General features: G+C 42.1%; 2 protein-coding genes across 9 annotated transcripts in view; one reads left to right on the top strand and one right to left on the bottom strand.

Moving 5' to 3' along the window:
• The window catches only part of RBL2 (RB transcriptional corepressor like 2), a 78,512-nt gene extending 70,285 nt beyond the window's left edge, over window positions 1–8,227 (top strand). Inside the window, exon 23 of one of the 2 annotated variants that reach the window (XM_057493072.1) lies at window positions 8,000–8,227. The gene's annotated coding sequence lies outside the window, so the exon portion shown is untranslated. Of the gene's footprint in view, window positions 1–20; window positions 1,147–7,999 lie in introns of those variants that run through there. The other variant, XM_036881058.2, reaches the window with a different exon arrangement.
• Window positions 1,209–10,575, bottom strand: AKTIP (AKT interacting protein). 7 transcript variants are annotated; one of them, XM_057493074.1, is made up of 11 exons: window positions 9,871–10,158; window positions 8,965–9,085; window positions 7,683–7,788; window positions 6,370–6,575; window positions 4,123–4,187; window positions 3,942–4,042; window positions 3,366–3,454; window positions 3,189–3,287; window positions 2,994–3,101; window positions 2,125–2,185; window positions 1,209–1,994 (listed from the first exon to the last, which is right to left on the bottom strand). In XM_057493074.1, the coding sequence occupies exons 3-11, from the start codon at window positions 7,722–7,724 to the stop codon at window positions 1,884–1,886; spliced, it is 882 nt and encodes a 293-aa protein (XP_057349057.1). In that variant the 5' UTR covers window positions 7,725–7,788; window positions 8,965–9,085; window positions 9,871–10,158; the 3' UTR covers window positions 1,209–1,883. The 7 variants fall into 7 exon arrangements, with proteins under 7 accessions (XP_057349057.1, XP_036736895.1, XP_036736896.1 ...); XM_036881000.2 differs by lacking the exons at window positions 8,965–9,085; window positions 9,871–10,158 and adding an exon at window positions 10,537–10,575; XM_036881001.2 differs by lacking the exons at window positions 8,965–9,085; window positions 9,871–10,158 and adding an exon at window positions 10,340–10,472 and having other exon boundaries at window positions 1,209–1,991.
• Between the last annotated feature and the right edge of the window lie 3,732 nt (window positions 10,576–14,307).

Genomic DNA, 14,307 nt, shown 5'->3' on the forward strand with positions numbered 1-14,307 from the left:
TCTTTTTTCCTACCATTCAGTGCTTGCCATCAAGGCTGCTTAGACTCCAAACTGGGATTTTTTAACTCTGGCAAAAGCTTTTATAAGTATTGCAGAGAACAAAGCATGGTCAAATATGTGTAAGAGATTGACATGCTGCAGCAGAGGAACTGTACTTCAATTCATTCCTACCCATTTATTCATCGGGTCTGGCCCTCATGAAAAGCAAAGCAAAAACTAGGTTTGTTGTCTTGAAACATTTGTTAGGAGTGTGAGATTTTTGCATTCCTAAAACATAACAAGGAAGAGAGCCCAAACACAGAGGTCCTAGGTTATCAGCTCAAGTCTTCCATTCCTTTTGTGTAATTTTTCCCTTTCTCCATTAGGTGTGGTACAGTGTGATAAATGCTTGATTATTTGGTGTGCAATGTGTGAGTGAACTTGTATAAGAAGTGGCACTTTAGGGCTGTAAAAAGCATGATTTGTAACCCAGATTTTGCTATATATTTGTGATGGCACTTTCTACAATGTGAATTTTATTAAGTACAAAATTTCTAGGCTAAACATTCAGTATCTTCTTTGAAGCTTTTGTACTTTTTTTTTAGACTGCTAAAGCCCCAGTAGCTACCTTTTGGGCATGCATTTTAAGTTCTCCGGTTTTTGTTAATAGGGATCAACTTGGCTAAGTAAAGACTTTAAATCAAGTTGAATTAAGGGGAATAATATGAAAAATAATGACCTCTTCAGGAGGTACTCAAAAGACGTGTCTATTAAGGTGATATATAAAAATATTTGGGTGTGTTGCTGACGGTTTTAAAAAATAGGTTGGAGAATTTAGGTTTTTATTAGCACATACTACCATTTATACAAATTAGAAAATGTTATTTAACAGCTACTGAATTATCCATATATACTTTTATTAATCACTATTGTTCCAGCGGTTTTAAAGTTGAATGAATAATCTTATTAGGGAGAAAATTCAATTGTAAATTGAATCAATAAAAACAAAGTTACTAGGTAACTTCATATTGCTCTGAAATATGGAACTTACACTGTTCAATTAGAATAGTGTTCTTCAAAAATATTTATAAAACCTCTCAAGATACTTAGTGCTACTGTAATTTTGTATGAAAATAAGTATTTTTCAATAAAGCATTTATAAATTAATCTTTTTGTTTAGTTATATCGAGAAAAGGGTGTGTAGTCCCCTGCATAAATGACAAAGAAGGATCATTTATCGATTTATTTTATCTCTACAAAACACATTAGTCATTCATTTAAATATCTGACTTCATTAGAAACCGTTTTCACACTTTCTTCCTCCTGCCATAAAAATACAGTAATTTGCTTAAAAAAAAAAAAAAGCTCTGAATGAGTGTTCTGGTTTCCTCTCACTCACCTAATATGTGCCTCAGCAATAGCAGTTTGTAAATCATTAAGACAGCAGGCTGAAGACTGAGGCTCAAAGGATCTTCACTTGGAAGTGCCAGTATGCTCTGGAACCTGCTTGCTCTCTCCTCTCTTCTCCATGTGCTGACATATGTACAACTGGAACCACTGACTTAAAAATCATCAGATAGTGTTGAACTCTTGTCTATTCTATTAGTTTAAGTGAATGTAACTTACCTTTAGCATTATATTCAGAAAAATACTTAAGCCTTAAGGTCCCCAAAAATTTGGAGTGCTGAACTAGACAACCACCCTAAAGACACTTCTGACAGAAGTAATGCCTTACTTAAAGAGAGGTTTCCCAAACTCGCCGTTAGGACCTAAGCATACACAGACAACACTGATGCCAGTCGCTGTGCAAACAGTTTACTCTTCAGGCAGTCCTCTGCCTTGGTCAGCTTTAATGAGGCCTGCGTCCGGCAGGAAAGTGCGTGGTGCACCAGATTCACCCACTCTTAAGTTGCTACTGTTTTCTCTTCTTTACTGAAAGGTTGTACTGAGCCAGGCTTTACCCATGACAGGCCAGCAACATGAACACTTTTATTGTGCTGTTCTTCAGGCTTCTTCTAGGCACAATCAAAAACATATTAAAAAAGTGAGTGATAGAGAATTCAGCAGTGTACAAACTCATCTCCCAATGACATTTTAGAAAGGAAACAATGAGTTAATTATTTCAAAAAATGGTTATCTACTTACTTTCTGAGTCAGCATCTTCTCTCTGGCTTCATCATGTACAGAAGGATTCCATGGAGAGAAACTTAAAAGAGAAAAATATTAAAAACTGCTTTGGCTTACTAAATTTGCATAACATCCACTTAATCCTTAAGCCAGTTCCCCTAAAAAAACAAGGAACAATACTTTTAAAGAGGAGTCTTTAATCAGTTGAAAATATGTACAATTTAGATGTTATCTAAATGATTTTCTCTTATGACAGCTATCCCTTTGAGAGCACTTTCCATGGGCTAACTCATTTCAGCCTCATGACAAACTCTGTAGTAGTATTAAAGATAAAGAGAGGCACAGTAAAATTAAGTAATTCCTCTAGTTCTCCAAAGCCAGTAAGTGCAGAAGCCAAACCAGTCTTCCTGCAAAGCCCAAGTTCTTAACTACTATGCTTCACTACCTCCCCAGCAATCCCAGTATCACCAAGACCTAAATCACCAGTTCCTTATTTCTCAGTACTCCACAAACTCTTCCCACGATCAAATATAGTCCTACAGAGACCCACTTGTCACTTTAACACTATTCCACTTTCCTCTTTTCACCAATGTCAGTAGGGGTATAGCAGTTTAAGAGGGGCTCCAATTAAAACTGCCAACTGAAAAGTCCTGACATTACAGGATCCTTAAACCAAACTCAGTAAATAGTGTGAATTTGCATAATGTGCCAGTTGATGTAAAGGTTTATTGTTGTAAAGAGCCCAAGAGTATCAAGCTGACAAGTTGAAAAGGTGTTGTAAGCTAACAGATTTTACCCTTTCCTTTGAAATCTTTATTCTAAGACCACTTGGCAAATGGCAGCATAGGACTGCAAAGTTCAGCTCATCTAGACAATGCAACACTTACCTAATTGCATAGGGGTCTTCTATTTTAGGCTGGTCAAACAAACGAGCCGTGCACACCTTAACACTGTCAACCACTTTACTTTTAAAAAGCTGAATATCTTTTTCATACCTGTGTTAAAAGTTAAAATAAAGTTACCAATACAACCTAGTCAGCTGCACTTTCAAATCTCCTAAGTAACAAAGCAAAGTAACATACAGCACAGCAGCCTCTGGGTTGAGGGGGCTTGTGGTGTCAATCTTGTAGAAAACTCTCCTGGCATACATTAATACTTGCCAAATATGATTATGGTTCCGCCTAAAGGGAAACATGGCATGATTACTGAGGTTCTTCTTGCCGACTTATGTCATCAAAGTAAACACAGTATTTACTAACCTCCATTTTGCAAATGCTCTCTTCACATCTAGTTCACCTGAGGTGGGGTCAACAAGCGGGTGAAAGACGGGAATATCAAACACCAAGCGCTGTATTTAAAGAGATACATTTCCTTTACTGGAAGCAATGGAGCTTATCAGACCTGTACACCCAATGTAAAAGGAGCTTTAGGACAAGGCAGTCATATTGTTTAAAGTCCAAAGAGCTGCCTCAAGAGGGATATTTAACTACACCATTTTCCTCTGAAACTAAAATTTGCAATGAAGAGGGTGAAAAGTCACTCTCTCTACTACACCACAGTGATCACAATGACTGCTGTTCCCCATAGTTAAGTGCTGTATAATTAAATTCCAGCCTCCCCTGCACACCTGAGCAGAGAACCAAAGCTAAAGGCAGAGGCTGGCATGGCAAAAGATACAACCCAGCACAGAAACCCCTCTGAAAGACTACTAAATAGACAAAACATTTTAGGAAACTGAAATCATAAAAGTATTAGGTCAAGAAGAGAACCAAGAAATCTTTAAAGCCCTTTAAGTCTTTCTCCTTGACCAACAAATGAAGTCAGACTCTACTTACTGGACAATCACCATCTGGGTAGTTATCAGGGATATAAACTGTAAATTTAAATACACCATCTTGATAAAGTCCATGCCGTATGAATATTACTCCAAACCACACTGCAGGAAAAAATACAGTTTAAGGCTTATGTTTGTGTCAGAGGGACCAAATATGCTATAAATTACATTATTTGCCTTACTTAATGCAGAGCGGTAAGATGGCTGCACATAGACACCTGGTAACTTCTGCTTCACAACCAAGGTACTAAAACAGAAGCGGCAGAATAATGAAATTGTATGGATGTAAGTGACACACATGGATCAAACCACTCCACATTCAGTTTTTGAGAGAAGAAATAATCCCTCAAGGGGCAGCTGACGGCCTAATCATAGCTGAGTCATCACAATCTCTCACCTGGCCCTAATCATGGCCCATCTACTGGCTTTACAACAGGAGCTCACAGAAACACAGAAGCCAAAAAGGGCCTCAGATTGAGAAATCAAAGCCAAACAGGGACACACAAAGCATCAAGTCTCCCTCCTTTATCAGCTTCCCCAAAATATCATCTTGAAAACCAACCTGTAAGTCAGTCTGAATAATGCAACCTGATTTAAGTTCTAGACATTAAATTTTGGGCAAATGGGAGTATTTGTAAAATTACTGCTTTTGTGACTATAAACAACAGATCTTACCCACACACATTCAAAATTAATTTTAAACACAATTTTTGGTAATTAAGAACAAATTACAATTCCATGTTACTGCCAACTTAGGTGACATTTTACATTTGCGCATCAGTCCATGTAGCAGAGGGCCATGTTTAGATTTGCAGTGTTCTTGGTGAAAGCAGGCATCAGCGTGAGCCCACACTGTACTGTAATTTCACCCTACAATTCAAACACTTGAACTCTGTGGGCCTTGGTTGGGAACCGGTGGGTGCTGAAACAAGGTAAGGCAAGGGCACTGACACAAAGGCTGCTCCTGCTCTTCTGGGACCCAGTCACCCACTGATGGCCATTCTGCTTGTTCTTTGCAGCTGAGCATTGAGCCTAAATAAGTAAAGCTGTGACCGAACCTGGAACAATGCTGACCTGGGGCCTTAAAACACATTAACCTGCCAATCCTGAATTTTATTAAGTAGTAGCTTTGTGGACCTTAGTTGATTGCTTTCAGTACCTACTTGGCTATCCTTATTTTTAATCATTTTAAAGTAGTTATTCCATTTTTAAGTCACTAAAATTCAGCACGTCAACAGCACCATGGTTGGTAGATGTATCTACTACAGTGAGGTTTGCCAGAAAGGCAATTTTGTGTTCTAATACAAACAGCAGATTTAAGCCTGTCGAATTCACTGCCCAGCCTCAAACACAAGGCCTCCATTACAAAGCTAAAGGGACCACTGCTACCAAAGCGCTCAGCCAGTCACTGACTATTACATTAGTACAGTGAGGGACGGCCTAAGGATGCTTTTAAAATAACTTCACATACAAAGAATTTTTAAATGATTGCAATTAAGAATTCTCCAAACTTTCTGTCTTTGTAACAAATTATCAAATAAAATGCCCAGTGTGTATTCATTCACTATCTGAGCCCCTACACTGGGCTAAGCACTGTGTTGTCACTCCTGGCACTCTGCAGAAGTGTACTCATCTCCTCACACTCTATTGATAGAAGTCCAATTATTGACTTCTGTGACCAGTCAAGTTCTTTCTTACATGGAGCACAAATTGTTACAACTTCTCTGTAATTGCCTGGTTCTGCCTTTGGGGGTCATACAGAGTAAGTCAAATTCCCTAATGACAGACCTTCAAATATATGAATACAGCTTTTATAAGTACTTCCTGAATTTTCTCCAAATTAGCTGTTCCAGTTCCTTCAACTGTTGAGTCCTAAGGTCTGGCTTCCTAGCCTCCACCTATTGGGACCATCTCAGTCTGTCAGGATGCCTCTTACAAGGTGACCACTAGAATGGAGCATAAGCCTCCAAGCTGGGTCTGACCCAAGAGAGAAAACACTGCTACCCTCCCACTGTACTGCCTTTTACAACAACCTCTTCAGGGGGTGAATTCCTCACTTCATATAATGGAATACCAAAATCAAGTTACAAGTTTCTGACCTACCAAAGGTGCTAAATAAATCGTAGTTTCTTCCTCCTCTTGTTCTCCAAAACAGGTAGGGAAATCAAAGTGCACACTTGCCTTTAAATCTCATTTACCAAGCTCTGAATAAGAGTCATTACTTTTAGGACAAGATATTTATATAATACTACACGGGCCTTGGCTAAAAATGATTATATCACCAGCAATATCCTCTATCATTCAATACACATTAAGGCTGGTATGGGCTTTAAGATTAAATGGCTGCCATTTACTGAGTCCATCAGCATTTCATTCTTTACCTTCAAGAATCATTTTAAATTTAGCCAAATAGTTTGCTAAGAACTTACAATTCTGCAAGAAGAGAGTATTCCAGGTAGAAGGGTCCATAAGAAGCATGTGTACCATTTGTTGACTGTGCTGCTGGGGCAGGAGATGTAGGCTTAGTTATGGGCAAAGCATTTTTGGGAATAGAAGGCAGCTGTTTCTTTGGAGCACATCGTGGAGGACTGGTTATCACATCCCCTGTTAATGTCTTCTCTTCACCATCAGATCGCTATTCAAGACGAAGTGGTGAGAACATTTGTTAGGGTGAATCTTAGATCAGAGAGCACATGTGATACACTTAGTCCTTGACCTAAAAGCTGTAATTGCTTTTACAAGAACATTCAAGCATCATGAACAAAATGACCTGAAAGTCCTTTGGACAGGCAGGCAGAACAAAGCTGAAGCAAGACTAAAGCATAAGAAAACTCTCACTCGCTGCATCCTATAAAGATAACAAAACCAGTATTTATAGGATTTACATGAAACAAAGAAAGAAATGGGTTTCTCCTGGAGGCCCTGAAAAGAGGGCAAGGAGTTACTAGGCAATTGGACAACTATGTAAGACTAGAAAAGTCCCCTGGCATTCAGATGCTATAGAAGGTCAAAATAAATAGTACAGATGACTGAAATCAGTTACTACCTGTTAGCAGTTCAGCTGGAAACAAAGAATAAAGCTATTCATTCTCTCTTTGCATGGGTCTGATTATGATCTTAGCTCTAATGGATATGTTTCCACATGTGGACTATCAACAGCATAAACTGTCATCCTTAGTTAATGACAAAGGTCTAAATGAGTCAGAGACTAAACTACCATCTCATAGGTACTTTGGCTCAACTACAGTCAACAGCTATTTAATTAGCTATATTAAAAATGCATATCATGTGTAGAAAAAATTATTAATAGTGTTCTCTTAGAGGTTGAATTATAGGTTATATTCATTATGTTTGTCTACATATTTTAAACTTTCCAAAAATATATTATTTTTGAAATTTAAAAAGACATTTTATTTTAAAAAACTGAGCCTGTGCCCTCAAGCATTAGGCTGGCCTTTCCCAAGGCTCCTCTAACCACAGACTCTTGTAGGTTAGTAGGAAACCTACTACAGTAATGTGTCACAAATTTCATCAGGTGTAAATATAATCTAAATCAAAATAATCTTAGAACTGTGATTACCAGAATGATTTCTATTTGAGATGCGATATTAGCCTCAGAAATAATTATTTCTCAAAAGTAAAAATCAGGTAATTCTGTTAAGATTATAGGAAACCTCAGTATGAAATATTTTGGCCTCTGACTCAAACGCATTTCCTCACTAAATTTATCAATTATACCTACTTTGCGTACAGAGCTTGTAGACATGCTCCAGAAAGGGTTCATAACGTGTACTCCAAACAAATTCAGTGGTCTGTGTCATCAAACTCGTTCTCAGAATTCACTTTACCTTAAATGAAATGGTAAAACAAACATACCAATGTCAACAGTTAAGACTTCTGAAATGGTTACAAACTAAGCCTGACACTAAATAGAACTACAACATACGTTATGTAATAGTTATAAAAATCTAGGGGAAAAAATGTCTTCAGAAAAGGTTTCATTCAATACCCCCTCCCTCTTCTGACTCCAATTTCTATCCCACCTTTAAATGCCTACAGGAATCTGTGTACCGAGTCCTTGGCCAGGATTCAGAATATTCAATGACACAGTTTAGCTTTGGTGCCAGAAATGCAGAAGATATGGATGGACTACAACAGTTGCTATTAACATAATATCTAGACATTTGACTACTGGGAAAGCCAGGTTCAGAATACACTGTACCCACATACACAAAAGTTCTATCACTGTTATCAGGGCCATGGGAATTAAAGATCCAAGGGGGCTGATTTCAGAGTGTCTTAACTGAGCTGTCCCAAGTACAAAATCATTCTCTCCAGTGAAACTAGTAGCCAAAGAAGTAACAACAACAACAACAACAACAAAACAGGTACAGCAAAGCATTTAAGACAGAAAGGGATAATTGTGTACTGTCAGAATCATCCCCAAGGAACCTTTTCAACTACTTAAAGTGTGGAAACCTCAGGATTAGGCATTTAAGGAAATGCCAAGCAATACATACAAAATGCAGTGGAGAACTGCAAAGGAGACATTTCACAAAACACAAATCTTCCACCGACGCATCACTAGTGGACAAGAAAGCATGTCGCAAAAGTGACAAGAAGTCACAAAGTCAGTAGGTCATTTACTAAAAATACAAAGAGCCAAAGGAAAAGGAGCAAGCACAGCTGTAAGAACAGCAACCTCTCTGCTTGGGACTACCCTAGGCTTGGTTGTTACAGCAGTACTCCTCTGAACTACTTACATCAATCAAAAGACTGAAGGTGAAAAGGGTCAAAACTTAGCAACATTTTACTGAATTTCTAAGAAGCAAATCATTACAGAGTAATGTACCAAATGTCCCTGATCAGCAAAAATTAATTTTCTTATGAGGCTATCCACAGGTAGTATAGGCACCAGGTTTCCCATTCCCAGCTGGTGCCAATTACTGCTGTTTTGCTTTACAAGACATAATGCCACCTAATAATTACACCACAGGAATGAGGATCCTGGTTTTTCCACTCACCTGTTGAGTACATCCAATAAACAGCAACTTACTGCTGAGAGCTCTCTGCAATCTGCCTTTAAAGATGACTATGACACAGATGAAAGTGGTTGGGACATCAAAAATGTGTGGGGGCAGGTGTCTGTTTGGCCCAAATGAAAACAAAGTTGGTTTCAGATCCAGAGTAACACGCAGCACCCCACTGTCATCTAGGACAGACCTGATCCAACAGGGAAACCCCTTCCCTTAGGGCAAGTACTCATCACCATGTAAATTTACTGGGGTGGATCTGTCACCCCTAAGATCCCTTCTCCAAGGCTAACACATAATGGTTCTGACTTTGCCTTTAAGAACAAAACTTGCTCCCAATTTCTCCTTATTTTCAAGCAGGAGTTATTGTCCCTGGCAGCCTATGTTTCCAGCAGCAACCCAGAGAATTGTAGCACATTTCTCAGGAATAACTACTCCAATTAATTAGATGTCTGGTCTACCCAGGCACAGTATAGCATTTAACAAACAGTAGTGATAAAGATACGAAAGCGACATAGGACATGTCCTAGTCACTAGGAAACAATTTCCGAATTCCTGCTGGTTTGGCCATATACACAACACGATTGCCTGCCTTTATATCACACAGCTGATAAGTCAGTATCTTGGACTACTAACGATCTGTACAGGCCTGAGCCACAACCTGGGAGTCGGGTACTGCTTTCCTCCTATGTGCCATAGTCCCTAAACAGGTACTAACTGAATACATCACGCCAACCAGCCTTAAATTCCACGTTAAGAGGCTACGAGGTAGGGCCTAAGAAAATACGAAGGCAGCCTTGGCCCTGGCCCTGGCCCCAGCTCACTGGGACAGCCAGGACCAGCACACTCGCCCAGGGCGGCAAGTCATCTCCGCGCACGTAGAGAATCTGGACAAACCTGTCTCGAGGTGATGCAAGGCAGGGGCCATGTCCCGACCTCGCAGCTAGCTGAAGGCCGGCCCCTGGCCCTCGAGCCCCTCCGGTGGGGGCTGAGAGCCTCCGCGGCTCGGGGACTCACACCCGCAGCCCCCAACCAGGGCGCGGGGACGAAGCCGGGAGGGCGGGCCCCGGCCGGACGGGCTGGTCGGGCCCGCCTCCCTCCCTCAGGCCGGCCCGGCCGGCCCACCCCGGCCCAGCTCAGAACACCAGCCAACACCTGGCCTGGAGCCCAGCAGCAGCCCGCGCAGCAGGTGCCTGCAAACGCGGACAGGTGCCCGGCCGCGCCCTCGTGTCCCAGCGCGGCCGCCGTTGCTACGGAGTCTAGGGAGCCCGGTAGGGCAAATGCCGGACCCGAGGACGCCGGCTACCTAGTTTAAGGACTCCACCGCCCTCTCGAACCTACCAGTCAGCCTATCCGTGCATCTCACCTCGATGTTTTCAACACAAGGCTCCTGGCTGCTGACGGCCAAGGCGGCCTGAGAGCATCTCCGGCCGCTGAGCCTGCCCGGCCCAAGCCTGCTCCCCTCCCCGCCCCGCCCTGCTCTCGGCGTCGGGCTCCGCCCACTGCCCCACGCCCCTGGGCTTATGCTTCCCCCAGCCTCTCAGCGCCAAGTGGTTTCCACACCTGTCCGTCAAGTACGTTCTTCCGAGAGCGTTTTGACAGCAGCTCTCCGTCCTACCAATCAAATCAGCTCCGCTCGGGGGGTGGTGGGGGTGGGGGGGTTGCAGCACTTGACCCTCCTCCTACGTAACAGCGGCCAGAGGGAACCATCAGTCACGGAAGTATTCCCCAGGGGAGGGGCAACAAACAAGCGCCTGGACGTAATTGGTCGCGGCATCCGCCTGTCACCATAAAGACCCGCCCACAGGCTTGTGCACCATTACTGGGAAGCGGTGACCGCAGGTTTTCCTAGGCTGGGCAGTGGCGGGCTGTGCTGGGGTGCCCTTGAGAGAGCAGTTGGGGTCGGTGCGGCCGACTGCGTGGCCACCCGGGCACGGTCACCGGCCCAAGCGGGGGTGAGAAGCCGAGACCATCACCTCTGTGGCCGGAATGACAGGGAGCTTGGGGGAACCTGGGAGAGCGCTTTATGTAGCATTGAGGACCGCCCGTTTTCTGTGTCAGTGAGGGAGCTAGTGGATACAGATGGTGGGAGCTAAACTCCCAAGTCATCCCTTGGCAGTAGCGCTACCAGAGGGGCCTTTAAAAGATGTGCGTGTCGCACCCAGCCTATAGAATCCGAATCCGGGGGGCGGTGAGTACCAGGAATAAACATTGTGCACAGAATCGTAAGTGCCTCTGGTGATTCTGGTGTACCCTGAAATTTGAGAACCTGTCCAATGGCAACATAGTTCCTAGCCCTCCGATTGTTTATGTTTATTCATTTTTACCTCACAAACGCTCACCTAGATCTGGAACACCTTTTTTTACCAGGCATATAACCCTTTACTCTCAAAAGCTTATATGGCGGCCACTTCATACTGAATACAATCAAAACGCAGCCTGACTTACAAGGCACGTTTTGGCCTTATTCCTATATTCCCATCTCATTTCCCTTGTCTGTCTCCACCTTAATTCTGTGACGGCTGCCCTTGGCTTTCACACTTCCAAGCCTCTTAGTACGATGATGCCTACTCTTGAGATGCCCTTCCAATCTCCACCTACCTCGGTATCCTACACTCAGAAGAGGAGAAATATTCTCTAATCAGTTCCTTCGTTCACTTTGTGGTTGCCTTTGAAATGCTGGTAAAATGACCCTCTTGTTAAATGGCAGGCAGCCAAATTCTGCTAATGTTAATCCCAAGGGTTGGTTATGAAATCCAGCTTCCTCCCCTAGCTGAAAACACCCCTCAGCCATTTCCTTTTGTCCAGTTTGAATGCACTTAGGAATGTTCTAACACCCTAAATATTAGTCTCAATCAGTAGAGAAAGGAAGGCAAGCAGGAAATCCATTCTTCTAGCCACGGGTGATCGCTCTTGGCACCTCTCTGCCTCAATCCCTACCAACCTTCTTTGCAAGCTCATTATCCTTTCCCACGGTTTTTTTCTGATCTCTCCTTCTACACTCTCCTTGGCAATCTCATTCTCCATGCTTCACCGGAGTCTCACATATGTTTCTCCAGCTCAGACTTCTCCAGCTCAGTGTTTCAGATGCGTGGATCTAACTGCCTACCTGGCACTGGGTACCTCAGGCACAGATCAGTTAAAATCCTTACCGCTGCACATGACAAAAACCCCAACTCAAACTGACTTACATAACAAGGGAATTTCTCTCACATGGTAGGGCAGGCTTGAGGGGTGGCACTCTGTCCCTGGAATTGCACTTTTCAGGCTGGTAGCAAGGCCCAGGCACACCCAGATGTGACAATGTCTAGCAAAATAAAAAAGATACTTTCCCTCTAATAGCCTCTTTTGAGGAACAAGAATACCTTTCCCAGAAGCTCCCAGAAGCAGTGACCAGAAATGAGTCACTGGGTCTCTGTCAATCAAGGGCAAGTAAAATGAGTCTGTCATACAGAGCTAGGGTCAATCTAGATTTACCCTGGGTCACTGGACTTTAGACAGAGGAATGACATGATCAGATTTGTGGTTTGAAAAGCCCGCTTTGTATGACTACAAGAGGAGAGCACTTGGGAAACCACTGCGGTAGTTCAGCAAGAGACAAGTGCATGAATTTGATGGTGGAAATGAGTTCCAGAGATATGCAGGAGATGGGATGGACAGGACTTGGTTGTGGATTAGAAATGGGGGGTAGAGGGGAAAATGATGAAGGAGGCGCGTCATAAACAATGGCTGGATTTTTGGTTTCAGCTACTGGGTGAGTGGTGAGGCCATTCACTGGGATAAGAAACCGTAACCCATACTGTTCATGGGAGGATTTGGGGTGGGTACTGTTTGGAGCGCTTCTGTAAGTACAGTTGCAGTGTACCTGAGACCCATTTCCCCCTTCATCACTGGCAGAGCTTTGATTTTTGTTGAGTCTAAGCCTTCAGTGGTTCCCCATTTCTCTTTTATCTCCCCACACACCAATCTCAGCTCAAACAACACTTCTTCAAGGAGATTTTCCATTTATTGGCCTATATGACTAGTAAGTCATCTCCCATACTATACCGTAAGCTCCAGGAGGCAGGAACCAGTTTGCTTCAGTCCTCATGGTCTCCCCACCACTAGTCCAATGCCGGAATGTAGTGGGAGACAGTAAATATTTGACAGCTGAAGGACAAAAGTAAAATATATTTAAAGCTTCTACCAACCTGCTTGCGCCCAGCACTGAGCCAAGAAAGTAGCTCACTATGAAAATGAGGATGATTTATATAAAGGGAAATGAGGCAGTTTTGACATACCATTTCTTAAAGACTAAAATATGAAGTACTGAGAAAAAACCAACAGCCTGAACCTTACTTATAAAACATTTTCAGCCACTTCATATTATATTCATTATTCTAAATTTTGGGAGCATATCTGATATTTGTGTCAAAAGATTAATTCTTCTTGCATCAGGACTTAATAGCTATGTGATTGATCTCTACAAGTATTTAGGACTCCTGCTGTCATGTTCTTATCAGCAAAATATTTACTGAATCCATTCTTCTTTTGGTCTCTAGGAAATTAATTGTACAAAGCAGTTTAGATCACTGATACACTACTAAAGGAAGGGGCAGAATGATGAAGGTTAGCTGACATGTACAGTTTGATGTGCATGCATACACTCCAGACAATATTTTTAGCTCAATCCGTTTGCCACTAGATCCTCTTCTGAAAGGTAGATTCCTGTATAGTGTCATACATGTGTCACTGATTACACATACTGTTCAAGATACATGAGATGATTTTATAGCTATGCATTTATTTTACTACATCAGAAAAAATATATAATTATCATATCAAAACTATGACTTATGGATAGTAACGTTTAGTATGAGACCTCAATAGGCGTTTCAGTTTTTTTTTTTTAAGTGAATTGATGTAAGGGAGGATATAAAGTAAGTAATCCTATAGGTAATAATGAACCTTGGGTCTGGCAGAAATCATGAGTTTTTGACAAATATCAAAATGTGTGAAAAACTGCTATAGAGGGATGATGTGGCTTTTGTCCTTTCTATGTCCTCACTGATTGTTACAATTCCAGCTTATCACAGATGTGCTTCCAGTTTGGGGCCACACCACATTTTCTTCCTGGCCCTATTCCCCGTAACTTCTTTCCCTTAAGCTAGTGAGTGGATCGAGGGTTGGGTGGGTGATTGGGTAGATAGATAAAGGGATGAATTTTAAGACTACCACATTTCAAATCTAAATCAGAGTAGCTGATGGATCACTGAATATTTGTGCCTTAAGGAAAGCCAGCCAATACACAATGTTGTAGCTCATAGAGGGCCAGAAAACATTTCCTTTTATACT

Source organism: Manis pentadactyla, chromosome 15, assembly GCF_030020395.1.
Source record: "Manis pentadactyla isolate mManPen7 chromosome 15, mManPen7.hap1, whole genome shotgun sequence".
Lineage (NCBI taxonomy): Eukaryota > Metazoa > Chordata > Mammalia > Pholidota > Manidae > Manis > Manis pentadactyla.

Excerpts from the sequence above, each read along its gene's own strand:
- AKTIP (XM_036881000.2), bottom strand. The coding sequence starts at position 7,724 with ATGAACCCTTTCTGGAGCATGTCTACAAGCTCTGTACGCAAA. Across the intron at positions 3,455-3,941 it reads ACCCAGATGGTGATTGTCCA|CGCTTGGTGTTTGATATTCC; the intron begins GTAAGTAGAGTC and ends CTTTAAATACAG. Across the intron at positions 3,102-3,188 it reads AACCCAGAGGCTGCTGTGCT|GTATGAAAAAGATATTCAGC; the intron begins GTATGTTACTTT and ends CTTTTAACACAG.